Source organism: Lissotriton vulgaris, chromosome 7 (genome assembly GCF_964263255.1).
Source record: "Lissotriton vulgaris chromosome 7, aLisVul1.2, whole genome shotgun sequence".
Taxonomy (NCBI): Eukaryota; Metazoa; Chordata; class Amphibia; order Caudata; family Salamandridae; genus Lissotriton; species Lissotriton vulgaris.
Genome location: NC_141695.1, coordinates 893,156,740 through 893,182,827, shown reverse-complemented (window position 1 = coordinate 893,182,827; position 26,088 = coordinate 893,156,740). Strand labels below are relative to the sequence as shown.

At 44.4% G+C, this 26,088-nt stretch overlaps 1 protein-coding gene across 1 annotated transcript in view; it reads left to right on the top strand.

Annotated features, from left to right (window-relative positions):
• Nucleotides 1–26,088, top strand: part of SLC6A7 (solute carrier family 6 member 7) — a 415,345-nt gene that overhangs the window by 257,840 nt on the left and 131,417 nt on the right. Inside the window, exons 9-13 of the mRNA XM_086931310.1 lie at nucleotides 10,076–10,188; nucleotides 10,290–10,421; nucleotides 13,597–13,696; nucleotides 16,044–16,144; nucleotides 17,060–17,227. Coding sequence (XP_086787436.1) covers nucleotides 10,076–10,188; nucleotides 10,290–10,421; nucleotides 13,597–13,696; nucleotides 16,044–16,144; nucleotides 17,060–17,227 — 614 coding nt within the window. The remainder of the gene's footprint in view (nucleotides 1–10,075; nucleotides 10,189–10,289; nucleotides 10,422–13,596; nucleotides 13,697–16,043; nucleotides 16,145–17,059; nucleotides 17,228–26,088) is intronic.

Here is a 26,088-nt window from a genome sequence, read left to right as displayed (position 1 = left end):
GCGGGAGCGAGTTTAGCGACAATGAGTTCCTCGACCAGTAAATCGATCGAGGCGGCACCATTGTCTTCCGGCACTCCGACCAAGCGTATGTTGTTCCGCCTGGCCCTATTATCGTAGTCTTCCATGCGTTTGAGCAGAAGGTCGTGTGAGGAACGCAGATTCCCTATCTCGGATTGCGCCTCCGCCATGTCCGTCACCAAACTCGATGCCTTTAAGTCCAATGCCTTGACCTTCTCATTCGTCTTGGCCAAGTCGGCTCGAATAAGAGTAACATCCACCGCCACCGTGTCTATCTTGGACACGATGGCCTCGTATTGTTGACTCATATCGGCCTTGAGTCCAGAAATGGCGGCCAACAGGTCCTGAAGGGACACTTCTGAGGAAGACGACATGTCGGTCTTCGGGTCCTCCAAGCCAACACTAGTAGCACCGGGGGAACCCCTCGGTTGGGAATAGCGCTCGATCATATTGGACTGGATCGACCCCCCGCGAGTAACGTTCTTCCTGCGTTTCTCCGCCTCAGGCTTTGTCGCCATGTTGCATTCAGCGCCGGCCGGGGACACCCAGGTGTAGCGGGACGGTGACAAGTCCCGAACCTCAAAAGTCCAGTTTCACGAGAGGATGCCACGGGCCTCCTAGCCAGCACAAAGAAAGAAAGCGTTCGCTGTGAGAGCGGCAGGCCAAGACAGAGTAGGAGGTCCCAAGGAGTCAGAGACGAGAGGGCTGGAAACCGAAAGTGAAAGTGGCACACCACCGGTGGGCCAGATGCCAGGCAGCCGTTGTTGTTGCATTACAGCTCGGCCATACTAGGCAGTGGAGACCCCGGTCGCGTCGGGGGTTAGGCCAGAAAGCTGGAGACGATGTAAAAATGGTCCCCGAGGTCCGATTTCGACCAAAATAGGATCGACAGCATCAGTGAGAGTAGCACTTCAAAAGCCCGTCGAAGTGACCAGGATATCTGCAGGATAGATAAAGAAGGGCCGCGCGGGTCTCAGGAGCTCTCTGCTCACGCGACCATCTTGGATGCCCGCGTAGCTCCTCCCCCTTTATAGCTCTTTAATGCCTTCAATTCAGATGAAAGGTGGATTTTTACTCCATAATGGCAGAGCCTTTTTTCCAAACTCATGATATTTGTCTGCAACATCTGCCTGTACTAATCAACCTGGTTATCGTGTCCAACACCATTATAGAAAAAGTCACTTAATTCATCCATTATAGCTTTATTTCTGCTTCCTTGGTATTTGAAGTCTGAGTTTGCTAACTAGGTAAACTTTCATTTTATTGAAGGTTCAATTTTCATATTCTGTTAGTTTATCTCTGACTTGCTTCCTGTTAATATTCCTTGGACTGTAAAGAAAATTGGTGGTTTCCATTGTTGTTTTCACCAAACTTTGATATAGTTCTCTATTTTTAGTTTCACAAAAAAGCAAAAGGTCCATTATTGTCATCCTCCTCAATGTATTTATCTTTGTTGGGAAACATCATTTACCCCGCATGCGAAACAATACATGCCATTACAACGCAGTCATTACAACGACTGCACTGTTACATGGCATGCCATTACAACTCAAGCCATTACAACGACTTGCTGTAGGGGGCAGAAGGTGTTGGATTTTAAATCCAACACTTTCCCTATTGTTGGACAGACTGGAGGTGGACTAGTAAACTATATTATTCCAACATCCAGCACCCCCTACAGCAAGTTGTTGTGATGACTTGCGTCATAATGAATGCGATTCTCCCACTATCAAAAAATTAACATAAAAAGTTTTTTAAAAGACAGCGTGAGCGGGGCAATGGAAGAATCGGTGGGGAAAGGAATGGGGGTGCGGGAAGAGCACAAGGAGCACAAGAGAGAGAGCGACCCTGGGATGGGAGTGGGGGGAGAGGTGCACACGCTAGAAAGCAATACGGAGCGCTGAGAAGATATGTAGTTTAACTGGGCCAAAGAACATGCAAGAGAACTTGCATCACAAGAGAGACAGCAACACAGAGTATCAATTAATCAGGGAATTGTGAAGTGTACTACTCACCCGTGAGGGACTCAAGGTGCTTGGGGGGAACAGCTCCAGTTAGTCGAAGAGCCAGGTCTTGAGGGTCTTCCTGATGATGTGGAGAGTCGGTGCGTGTCTGATGTTGATTAGGAGCTCCTTCCAGGTCTTTGCTGCAACGTGGGAGAAGGCTTAGCCACATGTTCTGGCTCTGTGGATGCGCAGGCTTTCAGCAAGAGCTACTTCGGGGTATCAGAGGTTTCTCTTGGGTACGTGGAAGGCGATTCTTTCGTTGAGATATTGGGGTCCAATGTTGTGAAGATATTTGTATGCGTGGGTGAGTGTCTTGAAAGTTACTCTCTTCTCGAGCCAGTGGAGGTCTTGCACGTGTGGGTGATGTGTTCTTGTCCGGGTTGTGGGTAGTGAGTATTTGCCAGGGGGGGAAGACACACATGAGGGAGAGAACTTGAAAACACATTCACTTCTGCAGTCCTTAAGCAACAAGAAAAAAAAAGTTCCCTAAAAGTGAACAGTGAAAGGATATAAGCCGTCCAATAAGAGGGATGGTAAAGACCCAGTGGTGAAGGGGTAAACAAATGATGAACAAGCTCTGACAATGTAAGCACTTGGAGCAAGAAGCACGCAAATGAGAGTGACAATAAAGTCAATCAGTGGTAAGCAATGAGCGAGCTGTAAGCCCCTGTAAATTCTTGGTAGGACCACAGCAGGTTTTACAGACAAGTTGTGCTGCCTGGTATTTTCGACCTAAAAACAGTCACACTCAGATAACGTGCATTTCAGTGAAGTAAACAAATAGGATGCAATAGAGACCTTTAGGAAGATTAAATCTTCCTAAACGTGCTGGCCTTGAACAACTCCTCACACTTCAGTTTTTTGGAACAGGTACCAGGATGGAGGTTACATAAACTTTGCGCTGCTGCCGATATTCGATGCAGTCTCTTTTGGGCAGTGCTTAATTTGAGCCTGTGTTTTCCGGTGCTCGGCACCGGGCTGGCAATGGCACTTAATTGTCAACACCACACTTATGACACTATGCTATATGGTGGTGCTGCTCATCTAATTTAGAGATTAGCAGAACACTGGTTGTTTATGAATACAACATACATTCAAACTTACTAATACCTGCCTCTCCAGCCATTCCTTTAGCTCTAGGAACCTGGAATAATCTGAACTGTCGCACCTGCAGGTGAGAGAGAAGGATAGTAGTTGTTTTGGTTCCGTCATTGGCAGCGATGATGGGGCAATGGGTGGTGCAAGCTACAGGGGCCGCCTGGTCAGAGCTATGGTAGATAAAGTGAGCAACCCAGTAAACCTTTGGGGGCTTGGGTAAAAACGTGGAAAGCGGCCGATCACGAGCGGAGGAAGTAGACGAGAAGCGAGGATTATACCCTGTGAAATTGAAACTTGACATATAATAAGAGTTTTTGGAAACTAAGTTAATTCTTTGACGACCTGCACAACGACTATATGACACTGTAAATAGGGATTTACAAATATTAATTGCCTACTGTCCTGATGATGGTCTTGAAGAGCTATCCATAAAGACCGAAACGTCGACCTCAACCTTATCCAAAGAAGATTTTCTCATAATCTTTATTTTGGATAGGCCGCTCACAGGCTTTACAGAGATTTTTTGATTTATTTCATTATATTTATCCTGTTTTCCTGTTTTGCAGATTCTTTATGCTTTGTATCTTTCCCTTTATGATTCAATTTTGATAAAATTCACTTTTTGCCTATACACATGTCTATTCGTTTTTGTCTTATGTCAAGTACTGTTTTGTTTAGTTTAGTCTATGAATGTTCATTTAAGCTTTTTTAATTAACTTCACCCAGGATAATTAAGTTATCTTTTTCAATTCAGTTACATAACTAAAATAACTTAGCTAGCACAACAAACTCCTTTGGAGGCAATTCTACCCACCCTGGTCAGAGCTATGACACTTATTATTTTACACATTAAGCACTGCTTTCCGGGCGTTTCAGCTGACTGTGTACGCTCCTTCTGAAACGGCAGCAGACTGCTGCCCTCTTGAATTCCTCTCCTTCATCGAGACATGCACATTTAGGAGACAGCCGGCACCTCAATCCCACTTTCCTTCCTGGCACACCTCCCACTCTGCCATCTGCAGCCATGGATTCCGCCTCCGTTATCCGTTCAGACAGCGCGGCTGCCCGGCTCTGACTGTCACTCAAGAGGAGACCTGGGAACCCGAGCAGAGATGTCGGCCGCTCGTTCCTCGGCCTTTCACGACGGCCCGAGGGCGCCTTCACTGTCAGCGAGCGCCTGGAAACATCGGCAGGACAGGACCCCATGAGGTGTGAGGCAGCGGTGCCTCGCTAAAAACATGTCCAGGCACCGAAATGACCAAAATGAACAGTCGTCGATGTAAATGATACACTGACACGTCTGTAAAGATGTGTTGTGATGGATGATATGAACAAAGAAAAAAGACTGGGCCTCACGAGCCCCGTTACACAGAAGCCCAATCGCACGCAGGCATAAATGAAAACCCGTCAGGTTTAATGTCAGAGAGCTTCTGGTGAGCCGCAAGTGTGGGGGCTTCTGAGCAGGGAACCCTGAGGTGGCGCCTCTCTCCTTCCGGGCCCACTGGGGTTGCAGTAGTCTGTCCTACACCCTGTGTGAGAGAGATGCTCTGAGCCTTCCAACCCATGGACTGGACCCGGGGCCTCGCTCTGAAACTCAACAGGAAAACAGCAACTTTTCTTTGGTCAAAAACATGCGAAAATTCTGGAACGATTCTGCTTCTCTTTTTTCATTTTCAGCGATGTAGGGCTTTAGTAAACAAAAAAAACCTTCTCTGTCAAATCAATCTACTGGGGCCTCACAGTGAGACTAGGACAGCCACCTGCTTTAAACGCAAGGTCAAACGTTGCCACTAGCCCACATCCATTCCTTAAGATGCACTCGCATCCCGAGCTGCTCATCGTGTATGGGTTAGCAGCACTTTACATACAACTTCCCAAGCCACACCACTCCCAAGGGTCAGTCCTCCTCTACCCTCGATCACACCTCCTCTTCTAGGAAACTCTTCCTTACCTAAGAAACACCTCCTCTCTTAGGGCCAGCCAGCCTTTGCTAAGCCTCGCACCGTCCTATCTTAGAACCGCTTTCTTTCTCCCACTATGTCTTATTTAAAGGTCACACTCTCCGCCATGTATTACATGCCATCTTTTAAAATATTATTGCAGCAAAAAGTGCGACATTTTGCTTAGCTCACATCTTCACCCCAGCACCATGTACACTCTGGTTAGTGTTAACAAATGTGCACTCTGCGCAGAACCAAGGAAGTCCTTCCTTTAAGTCATAGACCCGGTATTATGGGTGAGCATAACACACGTAATTCTGTGTAGTATAATTACGTGCATTTGCCTAAGAATTATACAGAATTATGCACAATTCTGTCTTTAGCGCTATTTCTTAGTGAAAAATGCCCTCTCATGCCTAAAATGGAAGCATGATGCATTTTGTACTAAGAAATAGTGCTAAATGCAACTGAACATGAGCAGGCAGCAGCTGCTCGCGCTCGGTAAATGTGCTCTTTGGCTAGCATTTTCGCCCGAATTCCAACTGGCATTTAGCCCTATTTTCTGAGTGGAAAATGCAGCCTCATGTCCCAAATGGAAGTAAGGATGCATTTTGCAGTAAGAAACAGCACAAAAGTCAGCAAAACACGAACAACAAACATGATCGGCCACTGAAGCTTGCCAAATGCGCTCTTGCAGTAGGATTTTTTCACTCAAATTACTCTTAATTATGCAAGCAGGAGTAATTGCATAATTATTGGTAATTTTGCATCAAAGAGTATGTGGATTCACCAGACTTACTCCGATTACTCCAGCATAACCGAAATTCTGTCCAGGTCTACCTTTTATATTGTGTACAGATTTACAGCATAAGTACAAGCTCCTCCGTAATCTCCTTATATACCTCAACTCCATAGTTACCACCTTAAGTGGGCAAGGGTGTGTATCAGCGTCTAAACTTGGAGTTATTTTGGGATTCCATTTCATGATGTAGAATTGGTGAAGCCCTGTGTAAGGCATCCCAAGCGTATTATATGCCTTTTGACACCATCTCTCTAGGTTTGTATATGTAACAGTGTTAATAGTGACTTCAAGAAACATGCAACAGATCTGACTGTATTAACAGGTGTATTAGAAACACTTTCTGAGCTAGGTTGGCCAATAAGATATTGACAAATGCATCAGTCCTCCTGCAGGCCTCCTCCGAATGCTTTCTTGATGTATCAGTGAATGACCAAAATAAAGAATTAAATCTGCTTAGCCTGCACTACATTTAGCTGCAGTGAAGTGTGATAAACTCCCTCCCTGCACGACCCATTGTCTCCCAACTGAGAAAGACTCTTGTGATATTATCGGGTTGCCTGTGGGTTAGAAACAAGAGCAGGGAGGTAACAGGGCTTAATTTATAAAAACCATGGGCCATATTATCAAGAACGGTAATAACATTATCGCCGCTTTAGCGACAGGAAACTGCAGCTAAAGCGGCGATAAGGTGCTTGATAATATGCCCTAGACTTGCCCAGGATCTGGTGTGAAGGACACCAAACCTGGGCTTCTATTGGAATTCTCTAGGGCATATTATCAACCCGCTTATCGCCAATTTAGCTGCAGTTTCCTGCCGCTAAAGCAGCAATAATGTTATAGCCATTCTTGATAATATGGCCCTATAAGTGCCCGGGACATAAGCTCTTCTCAGAAGCCCACAGCCGCCACTTCAAATATCGGGGGTGACAGATCCCAGGACTGCTCAGTCTTGTTTCCACCTCATGCCTCTTTCATCTACCACTAGACACTCTGTACCCCTTTATCTCACTATTCCACATTCTTTTTCATCCTTAATTTCTCTCTTGTCACTGTTGCTCCACATTTCTCTTCCTCTTTCCGCCCTCTTTGTGTATTTTTGCTTTCTTGCACTGGGTGAAAATGTAATGAGGAAAATAAGTGGCAGTCCCAAATAACAAGTGTCAGTGGGCCCGATCTGCAACCATCAGCTCAAATTAAAGACAGAGGGGGAACATCCTTTACGACGCGGATGTTACACCGCGCTACCATTACGACGCGTCTCTTACAACGCAAGTCGTAACCACGACTTGCGCTGGAGGGCGCTCAAGGACAAGGAATAGTTAATTTACTATTCCAACACCTTCCCTACTATCCACAGGGACTGGTGTTGAAATAGTAAATTAAACTATTCCTAAGTCCGCACCCTACAGCGCAAGTCGTGGTAACGACTTGCATTGTAAAACACGCGTTGTAACGGTACACGTGGTAATAGCCCGCGTCGTGCCATCATACATCCAACACAGAGAGGTGAAAGGGTGGACAATGAAGTGTTCTGATTGCCATACATTCCCGCTGTTCCCTAATAAGGGCTGTGTATGGATAAAGTTAGGGATGTAATGCTGGAAATATGCAGCTGCACCCCTTAAGATTATATAAAAAGTCAAGGGCAATCACATTTCGAGCCCTTAACCCACTCTTTAGGCCCTCGCTTGCCATTTGGGATACTCCTGTAACCTTTGAACGTGCTGTGTGCATTTGACTCCTCGAGAGGTGCTGTGATTGGTGGGAAGTAGTGAACTTTCAAAGAGGGATAGTAAGGGCTGTTCCAAACAGTGGCAGGTTGTGTGGAGTAGGTGGCAAAAGCAGGTCAAAGCTACACAGAGCGCACAAAGCAAGCAAGTCCAGGTTCTTTTGGAGGGTTCTTAGTGTTGGAATCTTTCCGGAGAACCCTAAAAAGAGATCAGTTCTGAGGGAATACTCTTGAAATATTACAGGAATGTTATTGTGTGCCAGAGACTCCTCACCATTCCAAGGGATTATGGGGGTTCCCCCCACTCCAAAGAAAACATTTAAAAAGAGGGAATAACCTTTAGGAATGAAGGGAGAGGGTGGAAGAAATAAAACTGCACAACCCTCTCAGAAGCCGAGGCCACGGAGAGCAGAGCAGACAGACCTACTGCTCAGGTTACAGAGATCAGTCTTACAGTCGACAGCTATATTCGCCGTAAAGATGATCATTTCATAAAAAGCTTTATTAATATTAATGAAATGTCTTCAGACAAGACAAGTATTAAGAGCTTAATAAGCAGTGCAGCTTTGGCGCCAATAAAACATCACCATCACCATCAATAAGTCATCTGAATTCAGCAGGAATTAGCATTTAAATGTCAGCTGGACATGTTTTAGAAATGTAATCATTTTTGTACCAAAAGTCCCTTTCTTAAAATATACACTTTTATCTATCAAATGTACACTTTTCTTGTTGGCTAAAAAACAACCACAATAACACTAATTTTTATACTGCTGCTACAACTACTACTAATAATAATAATAAAAACGCTCAAATAAAATAGTCAAAAATAAAATGAAAAGGTTGCCATTTTTATAAAAACACTACCTTGAAATTTCCAAGAATTACTAAAATTATGCCAAATGTTGTCTACAATGTGCCATGTATGACTGCCATTATTGAGGCTTGAGATCCTGAATACCGCCACGCATCCTGCGTGTAGACAAGTGGACACCAGCCAACATTAGTTAGCCAGTTTGCCAAGGGCTGGCACCACGAGGAACACTTTGTGGAGGAACAAACAGGCACAGACTATCCAAGCTCAGAGTGATTGACAAGGAAGAGCGTGGAAACTCTGCGCAGCCATTGGCCCCTGTTGCAGGGCGGACCCCTCTGCTTTTAATGGCGCTGTGAGTACTCATGAGGGGAGAGATATTGAGAGCAGACATTGCTCTACAGTTCAAGCTGTGCCAGCATGAAGCTTGTCATGGCCAGCTCAATGTCTTAGTTTTACTCTTACTGTTGGCAGTGGCACTGCTCCTGGTCCAATAGCAAAGACTGTTTTTTTAGTATTAAGTGACAGTTACCATAGCCCAAGACCAGCCCTTGGTGCCATTTAACATTAGTGTAAAGCTGTCTTCATGACTCGGGCAGAGGAGCAAAAACGTAACAAGGTCAGGGCAGAGAAGGTGGCCACGACTTTGACCACCCCTGGTCCTCTGCTCCTTTTAACGTTTGCATTTCACCCACAGAACACGTTTTAATGCAGTTTTCTAGCCATCCATTAAAATCCTGGATTCAAATATTTAGCATAGGACTGTGTCTAATAAGTGTGTAGTTCCCTTCTTGGACTGTGGTCTGAAATTTCTCTCTGGAATTTTGAGGTCTATACCTAGGCCCTGGAGTAGGTGACCATCCACCCCTTCTTTAGGTCCTGGCAGTTTCTCCTGGATTTTGTGGCGGTGCTCCACAAAACCAAAAACACTGAAATTAACTGAAGAAGGTTAGCTCAGCAAACAATAACTGACACATCTGCCATGCAAACCATGGCTCGCACCCCAAATGCCGTGCTCATGACCTCACCCATGACGTGACAGATAATCATAATGGCATCTGTTACATAACTGGTGACATTGCATATCATCTTAACATAGATATTGTTGACAGGACTGTGGACACCATAGCATTTCTGTGTTTAGCTATGTATTCTGCATTATATTTAATAGTGTTGTGGTGTTAAATCCTGTAATGTATTGATATACATAGTGTGACATTTTGAGCATCGCAATGATTTGCAAAATGTCATCCTCAAAGTGGGGTGATTCATGCTTCGTCAGCTGTGATTCGCTTGCGTATACACTCCGGTCGGCCTGCATTGCGTGCTCGTCCACCGGTACACTAGGTTCTCAGCAGACCTTTTATGTTTTTTGATAAAGAGCAAACTGCCTATGGGCATTGGAGCACCTTACATGAGCATCAGATTAAATTACACAAAGTCAGATTCATGTTTTAGGCATGGGGAGAGTAAGTGATTTGTCCAGAATCATAGGGTGTTGAGCAGACACTGGGACTAGAACCTGGTACCCGAGTTCCAAGCTTGGCATCGCTGGCCGTAACGCCACATCCTCTTCTCTATGTGATGTACTCCTGCTTCTGTTTGGTTGTCTGCATCATCCGAGTTAGCACTCATCTTTTACTTTAAATCTCTCGACATATCTTCTAGGTCCTGGTCTGGCTTTTGTAGTGTACCCTCAGGCTATGACGATGCTTCCTCTTGCTCCGTTCTGGTCCTTCCTCTTCTTCTTCATGCTCCTAACCCTGGGATTGGACAGCCAGGTAAGGGAAGCTTGTCTCAAAGGAGGAGAATACATACAATTGTGTGGGCACAAAACTGTCAGTGTAAATAACGTAATTCTGATCTCTTTGTTGGTGCGCAGTTTGCATTTATGGAGACCATCGTGACGTCCATAACAGACGAGTTCCCGTACTACCTGCGCCCCAAGAAGGCTGTTTTTTCGGCTCTGCTGTGCATAATCTTGTTTCTCATGGGACTCCTGCTGACAACAGAGGTACAACACAAGCTGGGAGCTGGAAACTCCTTCCTGCTCCTAACCATACTTTTTAAGCTTCTCACATTCTTACAATATCAATGAAATCAATTGTAAATTTGCTAGCTTCAGAGCTTATGAAATGTGTCATCTGGAGAGGGCAGAGCTGAACTTGTCCTTGAAGAGGCGCAGGGAAATATTCAGAGCCAGCCCCTTGTATTGAGGCGCAGAAAGTAACTGGTGCAGCAAGGTCTTAGAGCACCCGGCCACACTTTGACAATAATAGACCTCTGTCTTCACAGGTTGCCGGCAGGCGCACGGTGGCTGTCACTTTGAGGGTGAGATAGGCTGATGGTCGTGCGTCCTGCTAGGAATTCACTTGAAATGCCGCCTGCTCACGCTGCGGCGGTAAAGGACGGCCTGCCTATTAAAATGAGTCTGACAAATTCAGACTCACACTCATGTCTCCATAGTAGCCAGCCATTGGGTAGTGACAGAGACTCCTCCTGATGTCACTAGCCGTGTGGTATGTTGTGTATGGTACATTGTAACACACTAGTAGAAGCTTGCAAGCAGATGAGCCAGCTGCCTGCCGGGAGCAGCGTGCAGACACTGCAGCTTTTGGTGCATTATAGCACCGCTCGGCTTGAAAGCTGAGAGCCGCTATAATGCGTGAGCCTGCATTTCAGTGAGGTGATGCGGACCACCACACTGAAATGCGTTAAAATAACGCCTGATGCGTGGTAATTGGCAGCGCTCTTACACATATTTTTGCCATTTTGTCATCTCCCTCAGTGATGATACCCGGGCCCGCGCCCACTGCACCCTCTTCCTAATCCACTGCACCTGAAGCTGTGTTCAGAAGCCTGTAGCAGGTGCAATTACACATGGCACGTTGAATACCAAGGCTGGTAAACTTAAAACCACCTCATGCCTCTTCAATTTACTATCAGACACTTCCTGCCTCTTTATCTTACTCCACTTGGGGTATGCCTATGTTCCTCAGAACCCAGCTGTCTAATACAATTCAAAATAAAATTGGTTCTATAGTGAAAGGTGAATTATTCACTTTGTACCAAATTCAACCCTGCCACTCAATTTCTCATTTGAGAAGAAGAAAAACATGGGAGTCTGAATATACAGACATTAAAATTGAAAATAAGTTATTGAGCACAGAACGGATCACAATCAAAAGTTTCAAACAATTACATGAGTCAAAATACGTTTAACAAATAGGTGCTCCACAGGTGATCAGTGAAAAATAGTGCTCCCTCAGTGCATCAAAAAGAAGGTAATGTAACACCTGTACACCAGTTTTACATTTTTCATAAATGCTTGTCCAATCTGCACCAATCTTTCGGTTCCCCATAGCTGGGCTGAGCATATAAGTGTTGCCCATATTCCGGGAATTCATTAGTACATGCTGGATATTAATCATCTATGTTTTGAACCCCCTAAAAAGGGAGTGCTTTTATTACATCATGGTGGGTCTTTATCAGCACTAGTTATGGACACACCTGAAAACATTGCAGGCATGGGGGTGAATTTATCTCACTACGAAAGAAATTCCCCGTGTGAATAATTGGGTGGTTCATTTACTCCAGTCCAAATAATGGTGTACATAGCTCATTAGAAGCCCAAGTCCAATGGCGATGGCATGTTAATTTACTACATCGCCTCCTTGATCATATCACTTGACGAGAACAGCCACTTCCACTGAATGAGAGCCTGTATCCCTGCCCTAATATCTCACTCCTGCAGGTCTCTCTTCCTCCCTTTGTGAACTTTTTTCGTCTTTCTCTTCCTCCGTCTTTCTGATTGGTTTGTTGTTCCCTCTTCAACTCTCAGTAAATATCTGACGGGAAAAGTAAGTGCTGGTCACCAAAAATATGTGCTGGTGGCCCCCACCAGCAACCACCTGCTCAAATTAAGCACTGGTCCAACCCCTGATTCCTATATGATCGACATTGATTTCATAGATCTCTGTCATTTAAGGAACCATGCGAGCTCACCTCTAAAAACAGCTTGTTGTAAAAAGAACTTGAAGAGCATTGCCATTCAAATGTTCTTTGCTATATAGATGGTTTTGAGAGAATTGTTCTCTTCTATATGGTATGTTTTATCAACAACTGGCAGTGTAGTTCTCTAGCTGCTTTATATTAGCACAAACCTGCAAGGATAGTCTGCTCACCCTTTTGCTATGTGAACCAATTTGATAACATAAGGCATCTTTAAGAGACAGGTAGTAATAGGAAAGCTGCTGAAAATTGTGGTTTGTTCTGTGTGCTCACTTCTTGTATCCAATGCCATGGTAAGGCCCCAACTCTAAGTTGTGCGGAATAGGGTGTGGTATTTAGCACATCTAGTGAACGCTATTATCTGCATTTACTGGGTGCAAATAATACATCCGGTTCCAAGTTTTCAACATGAAAATTACGCATAACATGCAGACTTGGGGGCTTATTTACAAGCCCCTTGTGCCACTTTTGCGCCATTTTTAACATTGGAAGAGTGACGTAGGGGTGGCGCAAGGGGCTTGTAAATAAGCCCCTTGGCGTTTAACAAACAGAATTCTAGATGTTTATCCTCTTTTCCCCAATGAATTGTGGCAGGCGTAACCTGTTGACATCTATGAGGGGAACATATTGAGGGTGTGATAAAGATAACACAGCTCGCAATTCCAATCCTTGTTCAAACTAATGTTTGTCATTTATCCCCTGAACTTGTTTTCATGGCCATGAACTTCTGATGGTGGTGACTTTCCTGACGGTAGATCTGCTACCAGCAAAGCCACTGGCTATCTTCTCTGCTGTCATGTCCACTGAATTTTTTCCTAGGTCCAGTATGTAAAATATGGCGGTCCCAGACAAGAAAGTGAACAAATGCCCCCTACCAATGGGAGACACTCCCAGAACATTGTATTTTGTTGTTCTTCAAGAGCAGACCCCTGCTTTATGGGCCTGTCTTTCTAAACAAAAAAGTGCTAAAAGGTAATCCACACCACAGTGGTATGGGAGACCATTGTCACAGCTCCGGCCAGGGTATATCAGCACCTTCACTCCCCAATACATAGAACTGGCAGCCCGACAATGCCTAAAAGACACCCATAGGCCTCTATATGTATGAACACTCTTTGCTATAAGGATGTCCTCAAGAGAGGGTGAAATTAAATTGTACCTGCATGTCATCTCTCCAGGGTGGCATGTACTGGCTGGTTCTTCTGGATGACTACAGTGCTGGATTCGGACTCATGGTGGTCGTCATCACATCCTGCCTCGTCATGACTCGCGTCTACGGTAGGAAGAGCACTCACACGTTTTTTATCTTGCAAAGGAAGGGGCAGGCTGGACTTTGAAAGCCCTGGCTTCTAGTCTTTTTTAAAGAAACATGTTTGTCTATTTTATTGTTAATGTCCATGAGAGGTGCCAAGTGAGAGAACTGGGATTTGAAGCATTTAAGATTTTCTATTATAGATAATTATATGTGTGTGCACACTTTTCACCCCATACAAAACTCTTATTGCATCCCATTTATTTATGCCCAACCGCATGCATCTACTGCGCAGCCCGAACCATAAACGCATCTTGACCATGCGTTCCTTTACCACGCATGCCTTTACCATTCATTTTCGTTGTAAAGGAATGGATGGTAAGGTGGCATGTGCGGCTAAAGTTTGCCACTACTCCGCCCCTTGCCCCCTCTCTAAGACTCAAACCTCATACGTCGCCCTCCTTCGCCTGAGGCCTAAACCTGCCTCCAAAACTATCCCTTCCCCTCCCCTTCGCCTGAGGCCTAAAACGATGCCTCTTAGCATATACTACCCTGACCCCGCCACCCTGCCCTAAGCCCTATAATTTGAACCCCATACCTCACCCCCACAGCCTAAACCTGCCCTTCCCTTAAAACTACCCCTTCCCCAGAGGCCTAAAACCATGCCTCTTACCATATACTACCCCGCCCCACTCCCCCTGTGCTGTCCCTAAAAGTGCCCGACCCTGAGCACTAAAAACGTCCTCCTTTCTAATCCCTTCCACTGCGCCGAGGCCTAAAACCCTATTCCCAATTAAAAAAACTGCCCGATCTCCCCCACCCTGAGCCCTAAAGTCGCACCACTCCTAAAAACTCCCACCAAACCCATCGCTTAAAACTACCCCGACCTCCTCCCCCTGCACTGAGCCCTAAAAACATGCCCCCTTTCCAAAAGTACTCCGACCCCACCCCGCCCTGATCCCTAAAAGGGATGTATGACGGTACAACGCGTGGTATTACCACGCGTACCGTTACAACGCAGATTTTACAACGCAAGTCGTTACAACGACTTGCGTTGGGGGGCACTGGATAGTGAATAGTTTAATTTACTATTCCAACTCAAGTCCCCGTGGCTAGTAGGGAAGGTGTTGGATAGTAAATTAAACTATTCCCTATCCTAGAGCGCCCTCCAGCGAAAGTCATTGTAACGACTTTCGTTGTTAAACCTGCGTTGTAATGGTACAGCGTTGTAAGGGTTTCGTTGTAAAGGATGTTCCCCCCTAAAAGCGACCTTCCACCCCTAAAAAATACCTCCCAAATCCAGGCCCCAGCTCCACTTACCTGTTCCACATCCGGAGCTTGTTGTTCTGACACTCCCCCCATACCCTCGATACGTCTTCCCACATAAGGGTGCCAGTTACTGTCAGATTGTGGTGGCAGCTGGCCATCACAGTTATATGACACATTCCAATAGGAAGGAAGTGACTTCCAAGGGAGGGTCTTTAACTCATACCCTACCAGTGCAAGGCTGCCAAACAACAATGTGCCAAACATCTTGACCCTTTCATGTGAAGAGAACGAGAATTTCAAAAGACATAAGATGGAAAGGGATCACAACTTGATTTTACCAGTATGTTATATATTTTTGCTAAACATAAGTAGCTCAAAAATGCCTTTTGGCTCCTAGAATAGATCTTCTATCTGAGGGTAGGATTTACTTTTTGCCTGTGGATGTCCGTAGAGTGTTTTACGCATCCACTTTTGCATCAAGGTTCGCTAATGGTGTTGAACTACACAGCACTAGCTTTATTCAGTGATTTAATCAGGAATGCTGGTTTCAAACGCCTCAGAAGGATCTCCCAATCAACCATCCACAGCGAAAACCATTATGGGAAGCTAAGTAGGGCACCTCTGGCTCAGCTCAGGGTCTACTAACACCTTTTGCCACAAGACAATCTGCTGTCAGTCTGGTGGCACAGATCTACACACTGTACGACTTTACCATGTACTTGTATTTGGCAAAACTATGATTAACCACAGAGGTCTGAAGGCCTCTCTCATTGTGATCTTCCAAAGTATTCTAGAAGCATCATTGAAATGATTCTTTAAGTGGGGTCAAACAATTATCTGGACAAAATTAACCAACAACCCAAAGTCATGAGATTTCATTCGGATTTAGAGACATGATCAAAACATTTCTTGAAGATATTGCTGTATGAACATGTTGGTGGCGCTATTTGAACTTGCATGGTTGGATCGCACCGCTAATATAATTTGACATGTTAGCATGATAATTAACGTAATTTGATCACAGATTTTTGGTGGCAGTGTCATTTCACGTTTTGATAGTGTTTGATGGCAATCCGATGGTAAGAGTTTACACATTTCCTCTAGGGATGAAGCGATTTTGCCGTGATATCCACATGATGCTAGGGATGAAACCGGGGATCTACTTCAAGACCTGCTGGATATTTCTGTCCCCGGCCACGATGCTGGTGAGCCAACCTGTATTTAATGTCTTGTGTGCTTTGCCCCACATCTAGACATATATGATTTCATTGTTATTGGAAAGAGGTCCCCATTCTCGTGCAGTGCTTTAGAGTCGCTGAAAGATGAAAACATGGCAAAAACATCCCAGAAGGGAACTAGAGTTAAGAGAGATGCTGACCTTCCCAAAACTAGACTACATTACAACCAAAAACATATATGATCTTTGCTAGACCTTCTCCTCCCCTCAGAACTGGTGGTGAATCCATATCTCATTTTTGACCATAAGCCTACACCATACCCCATAGTTAGGCTGGTCATATCCTTGACTCAAACCCAATTTGACATGCATTTTAATGAATAAACATGCTTGAAATTTCACATACTTCTGTATAGAGTTGTTAAATTCTCCTTTGATAAGTTAGTGAATATATAGGTTGTAGATATTCTAATATCACATAGAGTTACTCAGACCCCATCTTGCCCACTCTAGACTTGTCTATAGAAGCTTTATCAAGCTCATCATTTATTATCATCATCTGTGAAATACCAATATTGCCTCGACAAATCAGAAGGCTTAGAATGTGGTCATTAACTTTGTTCCTTGCCTTCATTCTAGATTCATTGAAAGGTTGAAGCCGGGACATGAAACATATGGTGACAGTTGATGTATTCTTGTTTAGAGGGTGAAATTGGAAGATGGGACAGATTAGTCTTAATGCTCACATACTGTAGGATATTAACAACTCATAATTGCCTGTTCTGACAAAATACACTTGTTCCTCCTGCTTGGACTCAATATTGCAGGACTTGCAATTTTGCATTGTTGAGAAATGTCAATGGCTGTTAATGCCCTTAGCGGAGGGCAGTGATGCTTGATTGATGTATCCTTCCACTGACCCATGCCTGTTGCCCTACTGCAGGCTTTGCTGGCGTACAGTATCCTGAAGTACCAGCCCTCGGTGTATGGCACATATCGCTTCCCATTCTGGTCTGAGATTCTTGGGATTCTGATGGGTCTTCTGCCATGCTTGCTGATTCCAGCTGGAATGCTGTTTGCGATCCTCAAGGAAGAAGGGACACTGTGGCAGGTCAGTCGGTTTCTTTCAAAGTATTGTTGGTATTGTTAATTAGCATATGCATGGCATTTAATCTGCTGTTTGGTATCACTGCACCTTTTGGCAATGCGGGGTATGACTTTAAAAAAGTTTCCATCATGCGCAGTAGCCTGATGCATGTTGGTGAAGGTTTGTGCTCAGTAGGGTGAGTATGTCAGCTTTAATGAGTTTTAATGGATGAGACAAGAGCACTGTAGCAAATTTCCTCTGTATTTCTCAAGAGGTGTTGGCCCATTGCCCAGTAAATGTAAATGCGTGGTAAGTAGGTAGAGCTACCATGTCCTGTTGAGGGTTCCAGTGGCCCCTTTAGCTGCATATTTGGGCTGTGGCAGCTGTAATTTCAGAACTCTACCTTCTTCTTTAATTGTATTTACCTTAAACTCTCTATTTTCGATTTTTCATTGGCTAGAAAAAGGCATTCACGTACCACGTATTTGTTTACTTCTTACTTTGATTTTTTTAGTCCCTGCTTGTGACCTAGAGGTTAAATTGCGATCCTAGTGCAAACTGAAGTGTGCATAGGGGGCAGAATTCCGAGAAGTGTTTTAGTTATAACACCAATGCTGTTTTCCTCAGACAGATTTCAGCAGGTAAGACCTGCCGAAAACTATCAGTGGATAAGGCCCCAAAAAGTAAGGGAAACATGCAGAATTCAGAGCATTAAACATTAATTCATCATATTATGCCTGCCTTCTAAGGGAAGACTTTGGACTAGGAGGTATTTACTGTTCGGTTAAGTACCTCATTCTGGGCCATGGTACCTACTCGGGTGACAAACTCCTCTTTCTGTTCTGATCTAATTGGAATCAGACCGTAGTGTTATCTTTCCCTGCACTCAGGGCTTAGACAAGTGTTGTCTACCATAGACATGCACCAAAATCATTGTATTGATCTGAAGGTTCTTTACACGCTTCACGCACTTCATTGACCTGGGTGAATGATGTCACTCAGAGCTCACCTTGCCATGGTCAGCGGAAGACTATGGTCTATCCAGTCACGACTGTCTCACAGATGTTGCCCCTGCTTCAGCTTCTAAGTGAGCATGATGTGAGAACAGAGGACCTGTTTCAAGAACCATTATGCAAACTTCGCTCAAGACAGCACACTCGAAAAAATCAAAGTCAATTACACTGTCTCATCAACAGTGTGGGCCAAAAGGCCCTAGCAATTAACACTGTGCCCCATCCATCTCTGCTCACCTTAACGTGTCTCAACCCTACCTGCTAGTGGGACTAGTGTAGTGATGTCAGGGGAAGATGCACTTCAGACCAACATTCATTTCTCCTAAGGTGACAGCCCAAACAAACCATGCCACGCTCCATGGGTTGCACGAGTCTGAGGTATCTGACCACTTTCTGACCCTCCCTCCCAGCTCCTGCTGTAGGTACCACAGAGGACTTATACTGACTTCTATAACTGTAAAAGTATTCCTTCCATACAATGCCAGTATGAAGGCAGCTGGTAAACAAGATTGCACTTTTGTATCACAAGGTATTTTGTCTGCGACTTTATGCACAACTCTGTTTTGGGTGTGCTATGTTCTCCTGCTCTCGTATGCACAACAAAATTCACTTGTATGCAAAGCAAACAAACATACAAGTCTATGTAGCCTAATACAGGTAGCCATGCTGTAAACTCATGTTCGTTTATCATGAATTCCACATATTGTCCACTGTGCAAGTGGTGCAGTTATGCCCACAAATTCCAGGTTGGGGAATTACGTACGCATACGTCCCTCACTCTATTTCATTTCACCCCTGGCACAGCAATTCGATTACAACAATCCAAGGTGTGCAACCCACTACTGATAAGACCGCACTAAAGCACTTCATACATAGGCCACGCCAATATCTACACCCTACCAATCAGATACAGCAATACATTTAATGCAGAGCACTTGCATTATGTCACTCGCTTTACTTCGCTCCACTACAGTCTTAGGCACAGTGACCAATGTTAAGATAAGTGCACTGTTCTGGTCAGTCACACACAACACACAACCCTTCCTACATAGGCCACTTTACAATTCAGCACTCTTCCTGCCAAGCACTCACCAACGGAGTAGCATGCATGCCTGTCCACTAATAGCATGTTACGATACATTATGAATGATAGCTATTTTTAAAAGTGAATTACATGAAACTACATATAACTACCTAAATATTTGTGTGTTTAATTTCGCGCTACAGAACCAGTCCTTGATATACATATTTGCCATCATACTTCTTCATATGAAAGAGCAAGAGTTGAAGGGTTTCACCTTTTTTGGGGGGGTGTTTAATGGTGTGATCATATATTGTGTTTAATAGGATTCCATCAAATGGGTATTCATTTTATATTGTACTTCACCTCAGAGTTCCATGACCTTTTAAAGGAACTCAGCCTTCACCCTTGCTTCTATGTATGGTCACAAAAAATCCTCAGTGACTTGCAATATTTTTTTAATGCACTGCAGTGGGTACTTTACGCGATATATCGATGCAAGTCAAACACAAGAAGATGATGGACGGAGCGCTGAAACTTTTCCGACACTCACCTCCAGTCACAAATCTGGGTTGAATCCATCATTGTTCTTTAGCTCACTTCACCACCCCAGTTCAGATACAGCTATATGCAAATCAGTCTTGACCCTGTCCCTCATGGGAACAGTCCAGCCCGAACTGCCAAGCCATGTCTTCCCTGGACCTGAAACAAGCATCCTGGGACCGGTTTCGGGCTAACAGCCCTCATCAGCCAGGACAGCTTGAATCCAGTGGCAAAGTGAGCAAGGGACCCACGTCTGGGCATACCCTGCCAATTTAGGGTGAACAAAGCAAACCGATGCAAGTGCAACATAATACAATGCAATTTAACACTCTTCAAAATGGCCTCCATGTTGGGCAACCTAGGGTGCTTACTAATCTGACAAATGTTTCACATTAAAAAAAACAAAGTAAAGTTCAGTTTCGAAGATACTGATGAAGAGAGAAGAGAACCTGAGACCATGTCTCTGAAAGGTACAAAAACTTCAGTGCTTGTCTTATTGGCACCCTTTGCACCTTTCCAAATCAGTTAAAGAGTGTTTTTTGTTCTCAGTTCATTTTAGATGTGCTCCCTACATTTATACTGAACAAGTGCAGAGAAAATATCTTGGTCAGTACTAATGTGGACTTGTGCTCAGGCAGTGTGCAGATTAGCACATTTTACACTAGTACTGGCACTAGTACTACATGTGAATATGCTCACCATTTCATAATACGACCCAGACTTTTCTACGAAGCACTGCCTTGTAACATGTCTTTTTATTGTTTTGCTTTAATATTCTTAGTTAATCCTGGTTCCCTTTGAGGGGAAGTACACTGTTGCTAATTTCATCCCCATTTGAAGTTCCTACCAAAAGAAGGGGATTATTTCCTTAATGCTAGTTTGAACTATGAAGGCTTACACCTACCTTATAGGTTACCACAGTTTGATTATGAATAAAAGACACAAAACAACGTAGTCACCCACAAATTACTACCGAAGGGGGGAAATTGGGGGTTGTCGATTCTTTTAACTATCTAGGGGTTATGTTTGATTCCCAATCTAACTGGCAAAAGATGATTGTTAACAGGGGAACTAAGATGGAAAAAACATTGGGGCCTTAACTAAGTTCATTAGAAAAACTGGCATAAAATCAATAGACTTAATAAAATCTGTGTATCAAGCTAAGGCTGTATCTGCTGCCACCTATGGGGCAGCTGTTTGGGGAATGAAAGATTGTACAAAAATGCAGACTATTGAAGATAATTTTTTTAAAAGGGTCCTTTCGCTACCAAAGTCATGTGCCAATTATAAGTGCCCCATGGAATCCTAATGTGGCACTCAATATGACAAAAGGAGATCCTTCCTCTGATAAGAGACATTATAAAGGATGTTTTGAAATTAGATGGGGTAGGTTAGGCCAGGGTCGGATTGGGATCACAATTCGGCCCGGGCACTGACGAAAAAAGTGGCCCACATTCAAGAGGCGTGGCCCATATTTAAGGGGCGTGGCCCACATTCAAGGGGCGTGCCCTTTCATGAAACACCACTTGCACAGACAAGGAATGAAAGTGGGAGGATACTGTTCTTGCACAGGACACAGGGCCAAGGTGACAATGGCCTACATGCTGAGCAACTAAAAAAAATAGCAAGGCCCCTTTTTGTCACAAAATTATTCCAGCCCTCCAGCACAGGAGCACCTGAAAAGCAGCAAAGCCCCTGCTATTCAGGGCTCGAGTCGGGGTACCACGCGGGTGGACGGCATCCCCCCACTTATTTTACTGGGAGCTCGATAACTGGAGCAAATGGAGCCACACATTCACTCTTTGGCCTCTCTGGGGTGAGATCTCGCCCCAGAGAGGCCAAAGAGTGAATGTGTGGCTCCATTTCCTAAGGGGTGAGCGAGCGGAAGCAATGAGTCTGATGGTGCAAGCCAGCTTTCGTGACGTCACTTCCTGTCGTGACGTCAGAGTCCCCCCACTTCTTTTTTAGGACTTGTGCCCTGCTGCTATTACTAACCTACTTAGCCCTCCCCAGATCTTCAGCTCAGGAGCACATGAACAGAGGTAAGGCCCCTGCAATTAGTAAATTAATCAGCCCTCCAGGCCTCGGGAAAATGTCCTGGCAGGGGAGCACAAAACACAGCTTTCTGGGTCATCCAAGGTAGCCAGGGGGAGGCTGAGGTGAAGCTGGTGCATGGGAAGTGCCTTCCCAGTGTGTTCTGGCAGTTTTAGTATTTACCATTTACTGTAGTATTACCCTTGTACCTGTGTATGGTACCCTTTTGTAACTTGCACACGTCACTTTTCTCTTGTAACACACTGTTTGCTACCTCTCACTTTTGTTTGCTTTACATACTTGCACAAGTGCCACCATTGCCTACGTAACGTTTATTCTTGTGCTGGAGTGTCTGCCATTAATTGCAGTATTATACCTCTACTTGTACTTTGTACGCTTTTGAAACCTGCACACATATCACTCTACCTCCTGTAATGTATCGTTTGCTCCTCTTGTATTTTGGTTGCTCACTATTGCCACTTTTGATTCATGTAACTTAACGTTTGCTTTTGTAATTTGTCCACTTATAATTTTCTCCTCATGTATTATTGCTGTTCCTAGTGTGAAGCGCTCTGACACCTTCGGGTAAAGTCCGCGCTATATAAAATCGCATAAATAAATAAATAAAGCAAAACAATTCCAAACATCACCTGGCCCCCACAGCAAGACCCATTCTTCCTGCCCACTATGCCCTGAATGTGAAGGGCTGTGGGCGAGGTGTTAAGACTAACACCGTTTCTGGGCTGCATGGGCGCCAGGGGGCCGAGGTGCAAATGGCTCAAAGGCCTGAGAAACACCTGGCCCCCAGGGAGGCCGATTATTGCAAACAATCACCCCTCCCCAGCCCAGCCTCGGCTTGATTGCTTGGCAGGGCAGGGGTGAAGGAGAGGCCACAGCTGACAATCGCTGTCTGGCCACACTGCGAGGCTGCTTTCATTTTCTCTGTCTCTGTGCACTCTGTGGGACGGTTTTTTTTCTCCCCTTTCCTAGTCCACTCTCTGTTGACTGGGACAGGGGAGAAAAAAAACGGCCCACAGAGGGCACTGAGGCACCGGCCCTTCGGCCCATGCCCGAATGCCCGCCTTGCCAATCCGCCCCTGGGTTAGGCTAACTTATGTTGAATCGACATTGAAGGCAGCTGGGCTACACCACTTTTTTTATGGATCCTACTATTTGTTGTTCCATATCTAAAATTGACTTAAAGGCACAAATATTATCTAATTGACAGATAAGAAGGGAGACTAAAAATATTAATTTGTCGACAGTCAAAACATACTTGGCCTCCCCTGGTATAAATCTAATGGATTCAAACATAACATATTTATCGTTTGTCACTAAACTGCAACACAGGTACATTCTGGTGAGGTTTTGTTTAAATTATATTCCACTTATTTTGGGGTTTTCCCGTAATGTCTGTGCTGCTTCTGACATTCCATTCTGTGCCTGTGATGAGCTATCTGAACAGGATGATATTCATTTTTTGTTCTTTTGTAAATTTTGTGGTGAAAGAAAACGATTTATCATCCCTATTATGCGTAAAATGAACTTTTAGCAGTGTTGTGTAGCCCTCTATTATTTTCAGTTATTACCTGACCCTTTTATCAGTTTCTCTCTGGCGTCCTTTTTACTATCTGCACTAAAAAAGAGATGTACAATCAACTAAAATTGTATCCCCAAAAATAAAGGATTTTATTATTGTGTAAATAACTATGAATTTGTATTTTTAAATGTAATTGTTTTTAACATTTCTTACATTTTACTTTGCTGTAATACTGTGAAATGTTTCTTTTAATTAAGCATGGGCGCAAAATCCGTTCCGCTTGCAGATTTTGCAGATTTTCGGCAAATTCGCGATCCCCGAATTCCCGCGAATTTGCCACAAATCCGCGAACCCGCGAGCGGAACGGATCCGGGGGGCAAACGTTCAAGCTTCAAGCTTGTAACTATTTTAGAACGGCGCTGGCAAGCTGCCAGCACCATTCTAAAATAGTTACTAAGTTAGCTTCAACAGGAAGCACTAATAGATAAAATGCAAGTGCTCGAGAACCTGCTTTATTTTATCTATCAGTGCTTCCTGATGAAGCTAACTTAGTAACTATTTTAGAATGGCGCTGGCAGCTTCCTGGCGCCATTCTAAAATAAAACAGGAGTGGGGCAGTGGGCAGACGGTCACAGAGTGGGGCAGAGGGCAGAATGGCACAGCAACGAGTGGGGCAGAGGGCAGAAGGACACAACAACGAGTGGGGCAGAGGTCAGAACGGCACAACAATGAGTGGGGCAAGGGGCAGAATGGCACAAAAACGAGTGGGGCAGAAGGGCACAAAAAATGAGAGGGTGGCAGTGATGAACCAGAGGGCGCCTCGCGGTCTCGCACAAAAAAAAAAACCACGACCACGCAAAGCGCCCCGCGAACACGCCAAGCGCCCCGCGAACCCGCAAAAATAAAAAATCCTCAAATTCGCACAAATTCGCGAATTTTGAGGATCACGATTTCGGAAATCCGCAAATTCGCGGATCGCGAATTTGCAAAATTTGCCCATGCTTACTTTTAATTGTAGTATACTTTTTATGCCTACATTGTGTTGGCGAAATGAAGTTTTCTGACTGGAACAAAAAACTGAATAACAGACTAAAAATATTTTTCTAACTGAAACCTCATTAGGTGATAGTCTCCTCTTATTCCGAGTAATGAATTCCTTCTAGATATAAATGTATTATGAAAACTATGGCAACAGGGTTGTTTGCAAGCCTCGCAGCGACTAAAAAAGATCATCTCCAGCTTCAAAACCGCCTTACCGTCATAATCTTAGAGCTGAAATATTACTGTAACATAAAACATAAGGGACAGTGTAAGCTCACTGTTGGAATTGAGTTGCCAGTAAGTGGCTCCATGCCATTTCGGAAGATTTCTGGATTCGGGTGATGCTGGCTGAAGTATTTATTTCGCCTGCAAAGTTGTTTGAAATCAGAAACGTTGCCCATTGTGAAGTTGAGATGTTACATGTTGGCATTCATCAACCCGGAAACAGTTACTATTTTTCAGTAGCAGGGAGTCAAACTGCCAGCCAGCGACCCTCCTGCCCTCTCATAAGTATGAGGTGCCAGGGAAGGGGGCAAAGGGCAGTTCCTCGGAGGTGATTATTCCCACATGGAAGGGATGAAAACAGGCCTTGCGCATTAGACATGCAACAACTTTTGTGCATGTCCTAGTGGCACCCTTTTTACTTTTCCAAATCCTTTTAAGAGTTTTTTTTGTTCTCCGATCATTTTAGATGTGCACCCTACATTAATTTTGAGCAGGTACAGAGAAAATATCAGCGTCAGTACTAATGTGGACTTGTGCTAAGGCAATGTGCGGATTAGCACATTTTACACTAGTACTGGCACTAGTACTGTGTGTGAACTGGTACACAAAATATGCACATACACACCATTTCAGTATAATGCCTGGAGAGGTGAGTTGGGTACCAGAGAATTAAGTGGCTGAGGATGGCTCTAGGCATCACCAGCCTCTCTGCTATCATGAGCAGCGCATCGGGCCAGGAGGAACGTTTGCAGCTACTGCAAAAAGGGGCTGCTAAAGTTGTTCTTTAAAAAAAATCTTTGCAAGCTTCGCAATTCACAAAGCTTGCAAAGCTGAAAAAAATAATATGGATTTGAGACGCAGATGACGTTTAATCACCGCACAAAACTCAAAACTCCTCGAGTGGATCAGAACTTAACTTAATGACAGCTCAAGCCTTGTCTCAGTGTCTCTTTCCACCCCCGCCCCCCCCCCCCCCCACCAACAGCATCAAGGCAAGAGCACCTCAAGGCTTGATTATTTCTCCACTTACCATCCACGTATAATTTAGTCTACAGATGGAATTCATCACATTCTTTAACCTCCCATTCGATGATACACGAAATTGAACATTGAACATCCTAACAACCTTGAAATTTCACGGCTCGGTGACTGCCTCTGGAAGAGTTGAACACTGGAACCTGCTAAATCAAAAAGATAGATTTTCACAAGCAGAAACAAAAAAAAATATTATCCGTTGACAGCATGGCCACAGGAACCTGGAACTCCAACAACAACAAAGGTTTAGGCATCATCCTGGGATCTACTCTCCATACAGACACTCAAGTTAACCTAGTGATTAAGGGCCAGATGTATCAAAGGGTTTTGCCCATTCTGTGTCTATGGGGAAATGTGTTGATACATATAGCCCTAAGGATCTGATGTAGAGAGCCTTTTTCGGATTGCAAACCCTGTAGTTTGCATAATTGCA